Consider the following 18,179-nt stretch of genomic DNA (forward strand, 5'->3'; position numbering starts at 1 on the left):
CTCACCCACACTCCAGTACCCCAGTTCTCAAACTGAATCCATCTTCAGTGCACCTCAGTAACCCAGAATTAAAGGGAGGTATGTGTGCCCAGTTTCTGCCTGGCCATACCACTGCCCATCACCCTGCATTGCTATTCCTTCTCTGTGGTAGTTCCAAGGCAATTTAACAAGTCTGGTGACTAATGTGATTTCTAACTGGACTACCAGATGTTGGTCCTATACACACCCTCAAATTTTCCAACCCTCATGGGGCTTCTCTCTCATCTTTGGAACAAAGAACCACTGGAATGTTTCTATTCACAAACACTGCACTCCTTAAACAGACCCCTCACTTAAAATCCACTTTTTTTTTTTTTTTTTTTTTTTTTTTTTTTGTGGTACGCGGGCCTTTCACTGTTGTGGCCTCTCCCGTTGCGGAGCACAGGCTCCGGATGTGCAGGCTCAGCGGCCATGACTCACGGGCCCAGCCGCTCTGCGGCATGTGGGATCTTCCCGGACCGGGGCACGAACCTGCGTCCCCTGCATCGGCAGGCGGACTCTCAACCACTGCGCCACCAGGGAAGCCAAAAATCCAATTTTTAATGGGGGAGGGAGGGAGCTGTAGTGTAAACTGGGTGGGAAAGAGACTGGCCCCGTATCTGGAAGTTCTTTGAAATAAGAATGTGGGTTATATAAAGCCTTTTGCTCTAATCACCAATTTCAGGGGAAAGAAAGACTTCTCCAAACCATGATGCTGTCTACCATGTTTTCAGTACTTACTAAAAGTCCCAGGCATTGTCATATTTCCTCTTCACTGTGAAGTATATACTATCACTAAGCCCCGCTTTATAGATGAGGGAGCTGGAGGTTAGGGGAGAATAACTTGCCCATGGTTACAGAGCTGTTTAGAGGGAAAGACTCTGGTTGGTCTGTCCTCACAGCCTGTACTCTTAACAACTAGGATATACTGTTTGAGTGTAGTTAGACAATCAGTGTAACTTTTTAAATGTTATTAAAGCTCCGCTTCTATATTAAAAAACAACTGAGCCAAACCTTAGAACAGTGAGCCGCAGGGCCCAGGTCTGCACAATTCTCTAGTGCTGCTAAAAATGGCTTTTTCTCCAGCAAGCCTTGACTCTCTTTGCAAATTTTACTGCAATATTTAAATTCAGGCTTTCTGACCTCTCATGGGTCCTCTCTCTAACTCAGCAACCCTTTTGTTCAAGTTAATTGACGTTCTCATTTTCTCTTCGGCGCCTATAGACGACGAACGCTTCACTTTGTTCATATTTTTTAGATGATGGTCACCAAAAAATGACTTCGAAAAGCAAGTCTAACCCTTTCCCTGGAAAAGCACATACCAGTATTAATAGACTCTTACAACTGGAAGGGACTTTAGCCCATTTCAATAACCATTTATTGTTATTATAAGGAACAATTATATGGAATAATCATATACCAATAAAATAACCAGTTAGTCCAGTTTTTTACCCAATGAAGAAAAGCCTCTATATTATCTCTGATGTCTGATACTAGGAGGCAAGTCTATGGAACTTGTTGTGTTTATTGCAGAGGTATTGAGGATGTTGTGTACAGTCTTACACGTTGGGTCTGAGAGGTCCCAAGGGAAAACATTATCTCTGGTCTCAGTATGTGGAATGAGTATACTTTTCCTAATCAATTGGTTTGTTTTGATCTATTGGACACTGTTAATCTTCAACCAGATTCAACCTTGCCTCTGTTCTTACCACGCCATTGAAACTCCTTGGCAAGTTCCAAACAACCTCTATTTTGTCAAATTCAGAGGACTCGTCTTTTTTTTTTTAATATAAAATTTATTTTTATTTATTATTTATTTTTATTGAAATACAGTTTATTTACAGTGTTTCAGGTGTACAGCAAAGTGATGCAGTTATATGCATATACTTTTTCAGATTCTGTTTCATTATAGGTTACTACAAGATATTGAGTATTGTTCCCTGTGCTACACAGTAGGCCCTTGTTGTTTATTTATATATAGCAGTGTGAATCCGCGAACCCAAATTTCCAATTTATCCCTAAGCCCCCTTTCCTCTTTGGTATCCATAAGTTTGTTTTCTATGTCTGTGAGTCTGCTTCTGTTTTATAAACAACAGTGGACTCTCGTTTGTCTTCATTTTACTCAGTCGCTCAGCAGCCGATGGTACAGCTGATGATGCCATCTTTCTCATACTGCTTTTCTCTTCTGGCTTCCATCATACCATATTCTCCTTGTGCTTCCATCTCTCTGGTTGTTCCTTCTCAGTCCCCATAGCTGTCTCCTTCTTGGCCTGACCAATTATGTTCGAAGACTCCAGGGCTTGGGTCCAAGTCTCATTTGGGAATCTAGCTCTGAAATGGCACCTCCGTCAGGAGTCAGCCGGCCCCCTCACTCATGCCCACTACTTCCTGGTTAGAAGTCCAAATAAAGATGAAGCAACGCTGTCTGGATGTAAGGGTAAGAGTAAGAATTGTAGACCTTTGTCTTCTTACAAATACAGCTGTGTTTCTCTGCTTTCCCCCCAGAAATTTCTTTTTCTTTCCCTGGCCACCAGCTTTTGAAGAACAGTGAATAGGTTGTGGCCTCTCAATTTGGTATTTACTAAGTATATATACTTTTGATTTTTTAAAGTTTTTGTTTATTTTATTAGATTTTGGGGGCAGAAGATTCTGTAATGCAATTTAAAGCTACCCTCTTTATCAGAACTGTTCTGAGAACTTTTAAGACAATAAATCAGATTTTGTCATTCCTTTGTTTAAAAAGTCCAGTAGTTCTCTCTGCCCTCAGCATAAGATCCAAACTCCTTACCATGGCTTACAAGTTGCCCATGTACTCTTCTGCAGCTTCATTAGGTACTACTTTCACCCTATGTATGTTCCAGCCACAGGGGTTTTGCACTTGCTATTCCCATTAGCGGAAATCCATTTCTCCCAGTGGTTCCCATCAACCTTGAAATGCAGCTCAGCTCTCACTTCCTCTGAGAAGCCTTTCCTTATCTCCCTACCTAAAGTACCCTGCCTTCTCCATGCCAGTGACTTTTTCTCATATAATCATGTTTTATTTCCTTCAAAAAATAATCACAGTCGATTATTATCTTATTAATTTATTTGTTGTCTTTTTTCCTCTGCCCTTGTTGCTTCACCAAAACTAGAGTAAGTTTCAAATGAATGAATGAATTTCTGATCCGGGAGGTTTAGGGTGAGTTAGGTCTACTCAGTCCTGGGGAAAAAAAATTCATTTTATTAAATAGTGTTTGAGTAGAGCCACAAGCACAGGACCAAAGTGCCAATTATATGGAGGTATCTACATTTCTTTTTTTTTTTTTGGTATCTGCATTTCTTTAAGTATTGCCCTAAATTATTCTCTGCTTTAAAAACAACATTCATTATTCTATTCTGATAACAAAATGAATGAATGTTCATTGTAGAAAATAAAAATCACTATACTTCCTTACTCAGTGATAAACACAATGAACATTTTGGTGTGGAACCATCCATTTAGGAACTATTTGAGGTACTATTACGTGTCAGGTACAGTACTAGCCGGAATAAAACATGGCATTTACCTTCATGGCACGTTCAACCTTTCTTCTTTACATTTTCTCACAAAATAATTGGGATCATACTTATTTACAGTCTTCTAAACCAGTTATTTTTACTTACAATACAGTGCAGACATTTCCCTATGAGTTTATTCTACAACATAATTTTAGTGGATGTATTGTATCTCACCATATGAATATGCTATTATGTACTTACTGAATCTCTCAGGTTGAAAATTCAGATTTTCAATTTTTCAATATTATAAATAATGCTATGGAAAATTTTAACCACATTTCATTATTTTCTTCATACAAATTCCTAGAATTAGAATTTCTGGCTAAAGGGTATATTCATTTTAAAGTTTTTGGATTCATGGGATCAAACTGCATTCCAGAGAGGTTGTAAAATTTATACTCCCCACAGGAGTATAAGAAAGTGCCCATTTCTCTGCACTTTAAGCCAGATTAGGTATCATCTATGAAAGTTTTTTTTTGTTTGTTTATAAAAAATATTTAATTGGTATCTAATTTTTGTTTTAATTTATATTTCTTTGGCTATTTATATGTTATCTTCAGTAAGTTTCCCACTCATATTCTTGGCCCTCTTCTTTGACTGGGGGTATTTACAGTTTTAAAAACTGATTTCTGGGAATTTGTTACATATTTAGGATATTGACCTGACATATTCATTGCATCTATTACTCTCAATTAATCGTTTGCCTTTTTGCTAACTTTTTCTCATACATTTAAAAATATTTCATGTCAGTTATATAAATATTGTCCTTAATAATTTCTGCCTTTGGCATTACGTTTCAAAAGAGCTTTCCAAGTCAAGATTTCATATTTTCCTATTCTTTTCTCTCTTTCAGTCTGTCTGTCTCTTTCTCTGTTTAACTCTTTATATGTAAATATGTATATTGTTGTGTATGTATGTGTATGTTGTTATATGATACGGGGTAGATCCAACTATACTCATCCAAATAATTAAACAATAATTACAGCAACGTTAATTGGATGAATAGAATTTCATTGCATGGATATGCCACAATTTATTTGATCAATCTGTGGTTGGTCAATTTTGAGGTTGGACAATTATCCCCACTTTTCTCTCATTATAAAAATGTGAAACAAATCTTCTCTATAAAATTCTCCAGGTTCAGTGTCATTTCCGGAAGTGTAATTTGACTATATGCGTGATTTCATTGTGGGACAGTTTTGGTGATGACAAGGTGTGGCTCCAGTGGTGGGTGACTAAAATAGAGTATAAAGGTCGTAAGAAAGGAGGAGTCCTTTGTTACTCACCGCTCACTCCTCTCCCCTGTACCTGCCCACGCTGACTGTGGAGCTGTCTGAGGTCTGCCTGGAAAACATCCTGCACTTAGCTGCTTCTGTGGGTTCTTAGGTGGGTTGTCTGCCCTAATTTATCCATTATTGTTGCCCCATCTGCTTTCCGTTTACAGAAATCATAAAAATCTCTGGCTTCTCTCCCTTTTGTTTTGAGTATTAAAATGGATTTACTTCTTTTTGTAAATATTTACTGTAATTTTAATGGAGTTTGAGGAGGACTGCTTTGGCTTTCTTAAAAAAATTAAAACACAGAATTAGGCAGACAACTTAACTCTACCCATTGGAATCCTATCTGTTCATAAGAATAAGCCACACTACCACTGTCTGTCTGGTGTCAACTTGTTGCAAATTCTGCCAACACTGCAGGTAAAAAAATAGCCTTTTGAAAGCCGAATAAGGCATTGGCACACTAACATTGTTTGCCATTCATAACAACACCATTCTCTTTATCTGAGTTTTAGCCTTACAATGTTTCCAATCAAATTATTGGCATAAAGATTCAAGCATAGGTACACAGCCATCTGGAACCATACCTGTCCACACCCCTCTTAAACAAAAACATATCTGGACAAATGTGAGTACAAAAACATCAGCAGACATAATTATAATTATATACTCACAACTTCTTATTCACAAGAATAGGCGGTTTGCATGGGACTTCCCTGGTGGTCCAGTGGTTAAGATTCTGTGATCCCAATGCAGGGGGCATGGGTTCGATCCCTGGTCGGGGAACTAAGATCCTGCATGCCACGTGGTGCAGCCAAAAAAAAAAAAAGAGAAAAGAAAAAGAGAATAGGTGGTTTGCAGAGTGTTGACATAAAGGCTGATGACATAAGAGCAAAAGAAGGTAAGTGGAGGAGAGAGGGTGAGTAAAACTGAGAATAAGTAGGTCAAGAAATAATAGGACGCTTTATCATGGAAAGCATCTCCCAATATATACATATATCAAATCACTACATTGTACACATTAACCTCACACAATGTTATATGTCAATTATATCTCAGTGAGTTGGAAACACACTCACATACATATACACACAAACATGAAATAACAGGAGGCCAATTTAAAAGAAAATAAAGTGTATGCAAGAGACTGAAGAGTAAAACAAGGGGATTTGTAAAGAATGGGGGAAGTAGAGGGATAATTCTGGAAGGCTGGGGTATTCCTGTTTCTATTGTTTCTGAGTTTCATAGCTATTCTCCTTCACTTTCCTCTGTCATAAAGTGGACTTAAAATATTTATCTCCACATTAATCTTTTAAAAACAGCTTTATTGATATCTAGTTCATATACCATAAACTTCACCCTTTTGAAATGTACAATTCAGTTTCTTTTAGGACAGTCAGAGTTGTGCAACCATTACCACTATCTAATTCTAGAACATTTTCATCACCCACGAAAGAAACCTCATTCTCATTGCATTCACTCCCCACTCCTCCCCCTCCCCTACCCCTGGCAACCACTAATCTACTCTCTGTCTCTATGGGTTTGCCTCTTCTGGATATTTCACATAAATGGGATCATATACTATGTCGCCTTTGGTGACTGGCTTCTTTCACTTCACAGAATGCTTTTAAGGTCACCCAAGCCATAGTCATATATTGGTACTTCATTCCTTTTTATTAATAACCAAACAATATTCCATTGTATGGATATATAACTTTTTTCATTTTTAACTTTTTAAAATTGTGGTAGAAAACACATGCCATTTACCATCTTAACCATTTGTGAGTGTATGGTTCAGTAAAGTACATTCGCATTGCTGTGCAACAGATCTTTTCCGTTCTGCAGAGATGAAATTCTATACCTATTAAACAACTCCCCATTTTCCCCTTCCCCCAGTCCGATAACCACCATTCTACTTTGTCTCTATGCATTTGACTACTCTAGCCGCGAAGCATGTGGGATCTTTGCTCCCCGACCAGGGATCGAACCTACACCCCCTGCACTGGAAGGCAAAGTCTTAACCACTGGACTGCCAGGGAAGTCCCTGAATTTGACTACTTTAGACACCTCATATAAGTAGAATCACACAGTATTTGTCCTTTTGTGACTAGCTTATTTCACTTAGCATAATGTCCTCAAGGTTCATCCATGGTGTAGCATGTGTCAGAATTTCATTCCTTTCTAAGTCTGAGTAATATTCAATTGTATATATAAACCACATTTTGTTTATCCATTCATCTGTCAAACATCACATTTAAAAAATCCATTCATCACTTGATGGGCATTTTTGTTGTTTCCACTTTGGGGTTATTATGAACACTGCTATGAACACTCTTGTACAAGTTTATATATGGCCATATATTTTCAGTTGTCTTAAGTATATACCTAGGTTTGGAATTGTTGAGTGATATGATAATTTTAACTTTTTGAAGAATTGCCAAACTGTTTTCCAAAACAGCTGCACTATTTTACATTTCCACTACCAGTATAAGTATTCTAATTTCTCCACAGCCTTGTCAACACTTGTTAGTGTCTGTCTTTTTGATTAGAGCCATCCTAGTGGATGTGAAGTAGCATCTCATTGTGGTTTTGGTTTACATTTCCCTAATGACAAATGATGTCATGTTTATTCTTTAAATGGAAGAGAGGAAGGGATATGCCCAGGAAAACTGTTCTAGTAGCTTCATTCTCTATTACTGTGAGGAGATTGGGGTGGCTGGGGAACGCAGTGAGGGAGCGTCACTAGGATTGCTCAGGTAAAATCTAATATCAATACTTGAGACACTCACACCTCATATCTATAGGAATAACTCCTTCTTTTAGAAGCATCCTTGGGGGATTCCTTCAAGGGAGATCATATATTCCGATCTCTGCTTGTTCTGACATTGAAACTTTTATTCCCATTACCTTTATATTCCATGTGTCATTCCATGTCCTCTGTCAGTTTTACTCTGAAAAGGTTGGGACTCCTATTCCTCTTCTAGTTGACAGCCAGCTCCACCTGGAGTCTCACCTCTACTCCTGGTCTGGGACTACTTCCTACCACTTAGGGACTAAGAACTGAATATACTATTCGCTGACTGATCTTGTGCACTATACAGATCTTTTAGCAGAGAGCCTGAGTCACTGAGAGTGAGGCCTGATCTCCATTTTCTCCCTTCTCCTTTCAGTCAAACATGTTCAGACAGGATCACTGGACCATACCGAGCCCATCCCCTCTGGTCCACTGCCTCACTGTGAAAGGTCAAAATGACAGCTCTGAAATGCATCACAGAATGTCAATGAGAAGGGCTGAAGTGGCTGAGGTGGACTAGTTTGAGGTGTTCTGCTTTAAGAAACATAGTAAAGTGTTAGGGCTGAAAACCAGTGAACTAAATTCAGTATTTAATTTCAGATGTTATTGATAACATCCAAGTTTTTGATCACTAATGATATTGTGGACCCTTCAATATTTGGGTTATTTTGTTCTAGCAACTGATTAATTATAACCTTAGTCATGTCACTCAAAGTTTTCTCACAGGTTCACTGTAAGTTTATCAGCTTTTACCTAGTTTTGCCAGCCCACAATCAACAGAAAGGCTGCTTATCCGCCTGGAGTCTGGGCACTGGCACATTTTGTGGACAATTGAAGAAAAAGCTAAAGAAGCTTTGAAGTTTTAAGTAGAGATTTTAAAACTATAATTATTAGATATGAAATTCAGGTATAAAAAAGGGGATTTATGCATGATTGTTCAAACAGAGGCTTAATTCATTGCAATACACCACATAATTATACCAAATCGCCAGGGAAACAATATGAAGAATCAAGTCTGCTATAATGTTCAAACAGAAATTCAATGAAAGGTTCAGCTCACAAAAGTAGTATCAGATGATCATCTCAGCTATGATTGCTGGGCAGATACTCTCATACCAGGTAGATCACGTTGAGGCTTTTTGCTTTTAAATACCAGTTCAACTGGCTACACGTTCCACACGATGCAGACACTCTTCAGAGGTTAAAGGTAATAAGGAAGTGACATTCTGCCTCTCCCATAGGTGTATACAGAGTAGTATAACATGTCTGAGTTTTGCTTTAGGTTAAAAATCAGGAGAAGACTATCCCTTGGAATAGATTAAATCACTTCCATTAATGTCAGAATATAACAGGCAGGGTCAAAGAGGAAAATAGTAAAAATTTGTTGGAGGTATTAAGAAACAAGAAAAGAGATCTTACAACAGTTACCTTCCATTAAGAGAGAAAAAAGTGCTGTTACGAATTATTTTCCGCACATTTTCCGACTGAAAATTTTATAAACAGTTTCGAGACATGATGGGTTTGTATGCTTTTGGGAATGTGTATAAATTGCTAATATTCTTTTCTTGATCTTCTCTGGGATTTGTGAACGTGTTTCTGCTCAGTGCTTTGGAGGAATGAGTACAGAAATATCAATGCATGGATAAGTATATGTGCCTATGTTTTTGTATGATGAGCCAGAGGTATCTGTAACTGTTATGTGAATTTTACGAAGCTACCCAGTAGATTTTTACTTAAAAAATAAGAACACATTTAGGCAGAGTCACTACAAATGACCATTCAAAAATGATTTTTCGGAGTGGGAAACAGAACATAGTGTTGACACTGATGGTTGTAAACAATGTTGAGGAGAGATTCATTCTTCGTAGGTTTCACTTTTCTTTCTGTTTTGTATCACTTCCTGTACCTGAGGAGAATGAAAAAGAATTTTTTCCACTTGCAGTTTTGGTCTACTTTGAGTTACCTTATCTTGTAGGCTTAAAATATATAGACATTTAAAATACTGAAGTCCTTTTAAATTTTTGCTATCTTGTGGTTTTACATATTATCTTACTGTAAATTTAATTTGCAGGTTTCCTGACTGTTAAAGATGCTCAAGAAATTGTCATGTAAAAAATAAATAAATAAATAATAAATAAATAAATAAATAATAAATAAAAATAAAATAAAATACAGAAGTCCTTGTACTGACTTGGTACAAACAATTTAGACTTTGATAAGTCACGAATATGTGTTGTAATATCTAGGGACACCATTTAAAATATTAAGAAGGTTATTAGGGCAGTGACCTTATTCTGTATGATACTGTAATTATAGATACATATCATATACATTTGTCAAAACCTATAGAATGTACAACACAAAGAGACTTTATGTAAACCATAGACTTCAGTTAACAATAATATATCAAACCAGCTGATCAACTGCAACAAATCTACCACACTAATGCAAGATGTTAATAATAGGGGAAATGGGGGAAGGAGAGGGAGTAAATGGGAACTCACTGTACTTTCTGCTCAAATTTTCTGTAAGCCTAAAACCATTCTAAAAAATAAAGTATATTAATTTTTAAAAATCACCCCAATGTGAAACCAAAAATAAAAAAAGATTAAGAGAGTATAACTTCTAAATAGAGAGAAAAATGGAACAATAAAAGAAGATAAAAAGTAGAGGAAAAGAAACAAAACAGGCAGGACAAATAGCATACAGTAGGACAATAGATTTAAACCCAAATATATCTTTAATAACATCAAATATAAAGGGACTAAATGCTCCAATTAAAAGCTTATCAGATTTGAATAATTATAAAAATTATAATACATGCTATATATAAGAAAGATATCTAAAAGACAAGGACAGAGTAAAGTTAAAAATAATAAATATATACCATTTAAATATTGACTAAAATAAATCTGGTATAGCTATAACAATATTGAAAGGAGTAGAGTTCATGTTATACCTCTTAATGATAAAAATTCAATTTACCAGAAAAATATAAGAACTCTAAATTCATATGCACCGAATAACATAGCCTCAATTACATATACACAGCGTAAATTGACAGAACTGTAGGAGATAGGCAAATTCACAATAATATTGGACGACTTGAACAACATGTTTAGCAAACCTGATCTAGTGGATATATTTAGACACTTCCCAATAATTGCAGAATAAATATTTTTTCAACTCCAATTAATTCATTCATGGCAATTAGCCATATGCTGCATCATAAAGCAAGTCAACACATTTCAAAGATTTGAAATCTTGATCTCTGAGTAAAATGCAATTGACTTAGAAATCATAAACCAAAGGGCAACTAGATATCTAATATTTGATAATTTATATAAATAATCTAATGTCAAAAAATCCATAAGTTGAAGAAGAAATCATAATGAAAATTAGAGACTATTTTGAACTAAATAAACTAAAAACACCACACACTTAAATTTATGTGATAAAACCCATATGTATATATTATATATTAAAAAGGAAGATCTGCTTCCTATATGCAAGAGTGAGCAATTAAAAAAAATGAATTCTGCAAATAACAGCTATGTATTCATGGATAAAATACAACCCTGCCCACAAAAGAAAAACCCCACAAACCAAAACAAAACAAAAAACCTCACAGCTACCTGAAGGTTCCAGTGACTAAGCAAAGACAGGCAGATTTTGGAGAGGAGTCTAAACTTAGAGCAAGTGACCAAATGGAGCGAATTTCTCATTTTTTGTAATTTTGACCCAATGACAGTCGTGACTCACAGACATAGCTATGGCTGCACGAGAATGCCTCAAACTGTGACAGAAAGCCCCCTGTCTTTCTGGATGGAAGAATTACAGGAAGTAGACTGGTCAAATATGGCTAGATGCTGAAGAGTGAGGGGAAATCCTAGAAGAGGGGAGGAGATTCCTTAATTCTGTGCATGAACTCTGCACAAGCCTCAGGTTGATTTCTGAATCATGCATTCATAGCACAGATTCAAAGTAGTAGTAGGCTTAAGGAACTGACCTGAGCTATGACCACAGAAGGCAAGAGAGAGAGCTTACAATTCAAATCTAACCATGTTAACTGCCAGCTAAAACAAAAACAACACCATCACTTGTCACAGCAGTATGACAGAACTCAAGTCTACACAGCATAATATTCACAATGTTAAGGATACAACTGAAATTATCCTAGTTATAGAAAACCAAGAGAATGCTACACATTTTAAATGGAAAAGATAACTTTAACTTCTTCCTTTCTGATTTGGAAGCCTCTTATTTTTTATTTAAAAAAATTTATTTGGGGCTTCCCTGGTGGCACAGTGGTTGAGAGTCCGCCTGCCGATGCAGGGGACACGGGTTCGTGCCCCGGTCCGGGAAGATCCCACATGCCGCGGAGCGGCTAGGCCCGTGAGCCATGGCCCCTGAGCCTGCGCGTCCAGAGCCTGTGCTCTGCAACGGGAGAGGCCACAACAGTGAGAGGCCCGCATACCGCAAAAAAAAAAAAGGCTAATGCTGAAAATACTGATAATACTAAGCGTTGGGTGTAAGTGATAAGGATGTAAGACAACTGGATCTCTAAAATACACTGCTATTGGGAGTGTAAATTGGTACAATTGCTTTGGAAAATTGTTTGAAATACTCTACTAGAGCTGATCGAACACATACCTGACAATCCAGCATTCTCTCTTGTGGGTATACACCCAAGAGAAATGTGTGTATATGTGCACCAAGAGACACGCACATGAAAGTTCTAGGAAAATTTTTTGTAATAGCTCCAAGCTGGAAATAATCTGAAGGTCCACATCTATCACAGAAAGGATAAATTGTGGCATTTCATACGAGTACTATACAGCAATGAAAATGAATGAACTACAGCCACACACAACAGCACGGATTAATCTCACAGACATATTTTGAGAAGAAGAATGAACCAATGAGTCCCTACTACATGGTTCCCTTTATATAAAGTTTAAAAGGTTGACAAGCCTACACAGATATAGAGAACAAGCTAGTGGTTACCAGTGGTGGGGGGCAAACTACTGGGTGTAAGATAGGCTCAGGGATGTATTATACAACATGGGGAGCAGAACCAATATTTTGTAATAAGTGTAGATGGAAAGTAGCCTTTTAAAATTGCATGAAAAATTAAAACAACATTTTTAAAGTCTCAAAGGTAAAGCTTTTGGCTCTAGAAGTCGTGCTCTTAACCACCAAAAAAAAAAAAAAAAAAAAAAGAAATTTAAAAATAAATTAAAAAAAAAGGCTGACAAGTCTAAACCAAAGTGTTTCATGATTCATGTTTCATGGTAGAATTATAAAGAAAAGTGAGAATGTCATTATTGTAAAATTCAGAATAATAGTCCCTTTGTGGGAAGTGATAACCATGAAGAAAAGAAAGGGGGCTTCTTGGATGCTGGTAATGTTTTAATTTTTTTTGAACTTGAATGGTAGTTACAGGTGTGCTCACTTCATGATAATTCACTGAGTTGTATATGTTTTGTACACTTGTATGGGTGCTATATTTTATAATGAACAGAATAACAAGCTTGTTCTTTTTTTCCTATTCCATACCTGGCACAGCATAAAACTCAGGGGGTCTTCTGGCTTTTCATAGACTAGCTTTTCAGTGATCTGCTGAGGGAGAGAGAGAGAAAGGCATCACATTATGGTTCTGAGCTAAAGCTATATGGTCAGGTTATACCTGAAGCAATCTTTTACATTAACCTAACATGTACCATAGCATTTTAAAGAAATTCGTATATCTCTACATAGTGACAAATTACTTTCTTACTGCTGATAAATTTGGGCAAATTAAGGTAAAATGTGGAGGGATTAAAAATTTAGGAATAAATAATAATGTATATTTTTCTAGTTTCTAAGATCAAAGAGTTTTGGAGAAAGGTTTTGAGAATTGTGATTTTGCTAGACTGAGAAATCAATAAATTATTTGCTTTGAAGAATAGTCAAAGAAAAAGTTTGGAATAAAAATTTTAAAACACTGTATGATTTTTACATAGAAACTTCCTCCTAAGGCATTTGATTCTAAAAGGTGAAAATGATGTTCAGCGTTTGTAATAATAAATGAGGAAGAACATAAAAAACTTCAGAGACCCCCTTCCATATGTTTTACTGTTGTTGAATAACTCAAAAAATTATAATAAAGCAAGCAAAATTCTCACTTGCAGGGAATAACAATAGGGCAAATTTTTTGGTATAAAATATTCTGGTCTGTTTAATGCATCCACGCTAATTAATTATTTCATATATGTGTCTACTGAACACATATTTATAACTCATTTTTCTGATAACAACGTTCAATGCATAAGCATTGTTTTTTCTTGACAGATAAAGAAAATTACTTACAGAACGATTAGAATTCTACTTTCTACAGCTTTCATCCTTGAGTTTAATAATTAGTATTACTTTGGTTAAAGCCAGAAAATCCAGCCATTAGCATTCTCCCACAAAATGACATTTTAAAGAAAGAAAAGGCATACAGCAGTGTTAATAAAGCAAATATCACTTATCTCTATTTTATATGAGGAAACTGAGATTCACAGAAGTTAGGTAATTTCCTCCAAATCACAAAGATGAGAAGGGACAAAGTTAGCTTGGAGCCCTGGGCTAACAGATTTTAAAATTTGTGCACTTTCCTCTATTTCCTACTTCTTTAAACTTAAATTCTTCCAGTTTAAATGCTTTCATTTGGGGTGGGCCACTCTTACTTACAACTTTCTAACCACAAAGTTATTTCATGTATATATGTCATTATATATGTATATACACCTTGCTGCATAATAATATTAACATAAAAATACACATGTCAGGAGAACAGAAACAAAAACAACAAAACAGCAAAAACTTTATAAATGTGATAACATTTTATAATTCTGTATTGGCCAAGGAATGTCATACTTTAAAGAAGGTTCCAGCCCCATATCCTGAGGTCTATAAAATTTGTAGTTTCAAGAATTGAAAGCAACTTTTAACTATGTCATTTTTCTCCTAAAGACTGTGGGTTCTTAGATAGTCACAGGTTGGTCATCTTTTGAAAGTATTATATTCCTGCCTGGAAAGTCTTTTTCTCTCCTTTTCAATTGCCATTATTTTGTCATTCCTTCCTAGTCTGGCTCAAACTTTAACCCTGGGCCAAATTTTTTCCCTAGCAACCAACCTATCAGATCTCTAATTCCTCTGAAGGGCTTCACATCATGATAAAAATCATTCATTTGGTGTTTATCATTTACTACTTTTGGTTAATACGTCTTAATGCACTTACTGACTTCTCATTAAGATTATATCCCTTTTATAGCAAACGCCCTTTCTTGTACCTCTTATAAGCCAAGTCAAAGTTTGTCGTTTACATTATAATTACTTTAAAACTCACAATTAAAAAAGAGGTTGAGCGGTTTACCTGGAATATTTGCAGAATGTGGTGTTTCTCCACGTATCGAAGTGAAACTTGATAAGGATCTTCATGTACTATAGGAGGTAACTGCTTCTTATAAGGTTGATTGTATGCCTGAAAACTCCTTCTTTCCTGGTATTCTGAAATATCAACCTAAAATGGAAATATCCCCCAAGAGAGTCTTTAATGAATTGAAAATCCCCAGGAAGTTTTGTTGCTATTGCTGCTGTTATCAGTGGAATCTGGTATTGATGGGATCTGAACACCAGGAATTAAGAGCAAAGACATTATTATGAGAGACCTGGCTGATCCTCCAGGCAATGTAATGCACCTTGAGTCCTGGGAGGTACCTTAGACATCTCCAATCTACTTCAAATACTTTTCCCTTCACAGAGATTTCCAACTGACTCCAAATTCCTTTCCTTTGGTAGAAGCCCAGAGGGGGAATGACTTAGTGTCCCAGTGTTAGCAGCAGAACCAGGACTTGAAACCCAGGTCTCCTGAATCCTGGTACGTTGATCCTTCCTGAATGGCCTTACTTAGTGTAGCAGAGAAGGCAATCCATCTTTTTATTTCCCACCCTTCTCCTGCCCTTCCTGAATCCTATGGGTCACACATACCACAACATGTGCCCTCTTCCTACATTCTGCCAGACCCCTGGCTTAACCTCCAACCTCCCAGGTGGGTATCAAATGCCCCTTTAACCTACAGGCTTGGTTTCCACGGGTTGAGTTTTTTCTTGACTGATGATATAGTCCAATTTGGATGAGATGGAGGGAAATCTTGGGGAGTAGGCTTGGTCTTTTGTTTGGGAAGTACTGGTCAATCCGTGATCAAATGGGATGAATGCTTGCAGATCAGCTACACTTTCCGTTTCAGTTTCAAGGGAAGCCTTGGTTATGCTGCCATCTGTCTGGCCAGGCTCAAATTTGCAGGGTTGTACTCTGAAGTCAGCCTCTTTGTCTTCCTTGCTGCAGCCAAGCTGGTGGAATAATCTATCATCAGACCGGCTACATGCTCCATAGTCAAACAGGTTGTCTTCTGTGTAATCATCCTCTTCTTCCACTAAATCGTCAGCCTGGTCAGATTCACTGCCAGCCTTGTCAGGGTCAGCAGCCTGGTGTTCAGATGGTTTAGTAGCTTGGTCATACACTTCGTGGTGCGTCTTTACAGATGTTCTGTGGTCAACTTGGTCAGACAATCTATGATCAATCTGTTCAGAAGTTTTTCGCTCAACCAGGCCAGACAATCTACTTTCAATCTGTTGAGAAGCTCTTCGGTCAGCCGGGCGGGACATTCTGTGATCACTCTGCTCAGAGGCTCTTTGTAAAGATGGGACAGACGGTTTACAGTCAATCTCTTCAGAAGCTCTTCTCTCAGCTAGGCTGGACATTCTGTGATCAATCTGCTCAGAAGCCCTTTGTTCAGTCTGTTCAGAAGTACCTCGTTCAGGCAGAGCAGACATCTGGCTGTCAGTCTGTTCAGACTCCTCCACGCCACCAGCTTGGCTAGATGCCTTGTCGTCCATCTGTTCTGACATGCTTCGGTTAACCTGATCAGATGCTCTACGATCGGCAACATGATGAGCATGGTTGGATGCTCTGAGGTCAGCCCGATCAGATGTTCTTTCTCCCATGGATTCACATGCTTTGTGGTCAGCTTGATTAACTACGTTGGGTTCAGCCAGGGCAGACACTATCTGGGCAGCCTGGTCAGCTGCTCCGTGATCAGTCTGGTCATCTGCTTCCACTTCATCCTGGTTCTGTCTGTTGTCTTCCGGGCTGTCTGTGTGGCTGTCATTTGGGGACTTGGCTGTACTTTGGTTTTCCGATGATTCTGCCGGAGCCTCTTCTGGAGGCTTTTCCATTTTCTGCCTGGTACCAGACTGGTCTAGATTGCCAGACGCTGTGGGTGGGGCCGGGCCGGGTAGTCTAGGCGACCTTCGGAGCGCACTAGACAACAATACCCGCGGGCTTTGTTTGGACCTCCGAGCTCCAGCTCTTCCGGGCGCGCGGGCGGATGCCGGTGGATGCCGGGAGGTGAGCGGGGGAGCCCCGCCGCTGCCTGGGGAGGGATGCCTCCGGGCGCCCAGCGAGGATGCGAGTGCAGGGGCGGACACCCTCTCCCAAGAAATGGTGATGCCCACAGCCTGGCGTCGCCACCGCCCAGTGACCGGGCCTCAGGGCTCTGTGAATCGGTGCCTTAGAGCGGTCCCCTCCCCGTTTTCTTACGGAGGTCCACAGCTGTGTGTGTGAAATAGGATCCAGCAGGTTATCACTCGAACCAACAAAATGTTAGCTATGAACACGCGTCCAACCACATGAGGGCGGCAGACCTGAACAGAGGTTACTGTTGCCATCAACCAAATTCCACGTTTCATTGGCTACTGACTTTTGTATAACCACAGTTGTATTGCAGAGTATGATTACTGCTGGGCATGTGCTAGTAAATGGTCCTGCTAAATGTTATTTTTCTTTAGACTCTTATCGGTATTGGGGTGATGTGGCCCAAATTCTGTGGTTTTTCTTTTAATTAAAAAAACAAAACAAAACAAAAACTTTTAAAAGCCAGCCTTTCCAAAGAGTGCCCGTACTGTTTTCAGTGGTACCAGGAAGGCTTTAGTCCTTCTAACACTCACATTACCAAAGTCAAACGTATCTTTCTTTCTTCACAGTAAGAGTGTAGAGAGGAGGCTTTTGCTTTCCTTCTCACTCTCATCCCGACACACCCCTTGGCAGTTCATTGCTGCAGGAGCATCCTCTTCTCTGTCTCACGGGACAGGTGAGAAGCTGTTTTCCATCTTCTCTGGGAAGAGCTGTCCTGACGGTGGAAACCCAAGCTCCAAGTGTTTTCTTGCTGAATTAGTCATATATGGTTGGAGGGCTGGAGAGAGGAGAGGAGATCCAGTGAGAATGGTTTCTAAAATCACCCCATCCAATGGTCTTTTAGCAGAAGAGAGGGTTAGGGTTAGGAGCCAGAGTTCCAGAAAGAAAAGGAGTAAGGAAGGTGGGGGAGAGATAGGAGAAGGAATACTTAACAGGTGGGGAATTTGCACTTGATGGTGGTGGCCAGTGGGGTACATGTTTTGAGATTTGCCCCTCCCTTTTTGAAATAAACCTTAAGAATCCACTTCAGGCCAGCACGCCCTCTACTCTCA

General features: G+C 38.4%; 2 protein-coding genes across 7 annotated transcripts in view; one reads left to right on the forward strand and one right to left on the reverse strand.

Annotated features, from left to right (window-relative positions):
* Window positions 1–1,829: 1,829 nt before the first annotated feature.
* On the reverse strand, window positions 1,830–17,874 carry TEX55 (testis expressed 55). Of its 6 annotated transcripts, none has more exons than XR_010943725.1 (5): window positions 15,732–17,874; window positions 15,029–15,175; window positions 13,186–13,248; window positions 5,507–5,626; window positions 1,830–3,217 (listed from the first exon to the last, which is right to left on the reverse strand). XR_010943725.1 is itself a non-coding variant. In XM_067738818.1 (4 exons), the coding sequence occupies exons 1-4, from the start codon at window positions 16,887–16,889 to the stop codon at window positions 5,564–5,566; spliced, it is 1,428 nt and encodes a 475-aa protein (XP_067594919.1). In that variant the 5' UTR covers window positions 16,890–17,874; the 3' UTR covers window positions 3,307–5,563. The 6 variants fall into 6 exon arrangements, 4 of the variants coding, with proteins under 4 accessions (XP_067594919.1, XP_067594918.1, XP_067594921.1 ...); XR_010943726.1 differs by having other exon boundaries at window positions 1,835–2,443; XM_067738818.1 differs by lacking the exon at window positions 1,830–3,217 and having other exon boundaries at window positions 3,307–5,626; window positions 13,186–13,245.
* The window catches only part of IGSF11 (immunoglobulin superfamily member 11), a 189,113-nt gene continuing 187,678 nt past the window's right edge, over window positions 16,745–18,179 (forward strand). Inside the window, exon 1 of the mRNA XM_067738822.1 lies at window positions 16,745–17,061. The gene's annotated coding sequence lies outside the window, so the exon portion shown is untranslated. The remainder of the gene's footprint in view (window positions 17,062–18,179) is intronic.

This window comes from Pseudorca crassidens, chromosome 5, assembly GCF_039906515.1.
Source record: "Pseudorca crassidens isolate mPseCra1 chromosome 5, mPseCra1.hap1, whole genome shotgun sequence".
In the NCBI taxonomy this organism is placed as follows: domain Eukaryota; kingdom Metazoa; phylum Chordata; class Mammalia; order Artiodactyla; family Delphinidae; genus Pseudorca; species Pseudorca crassidens.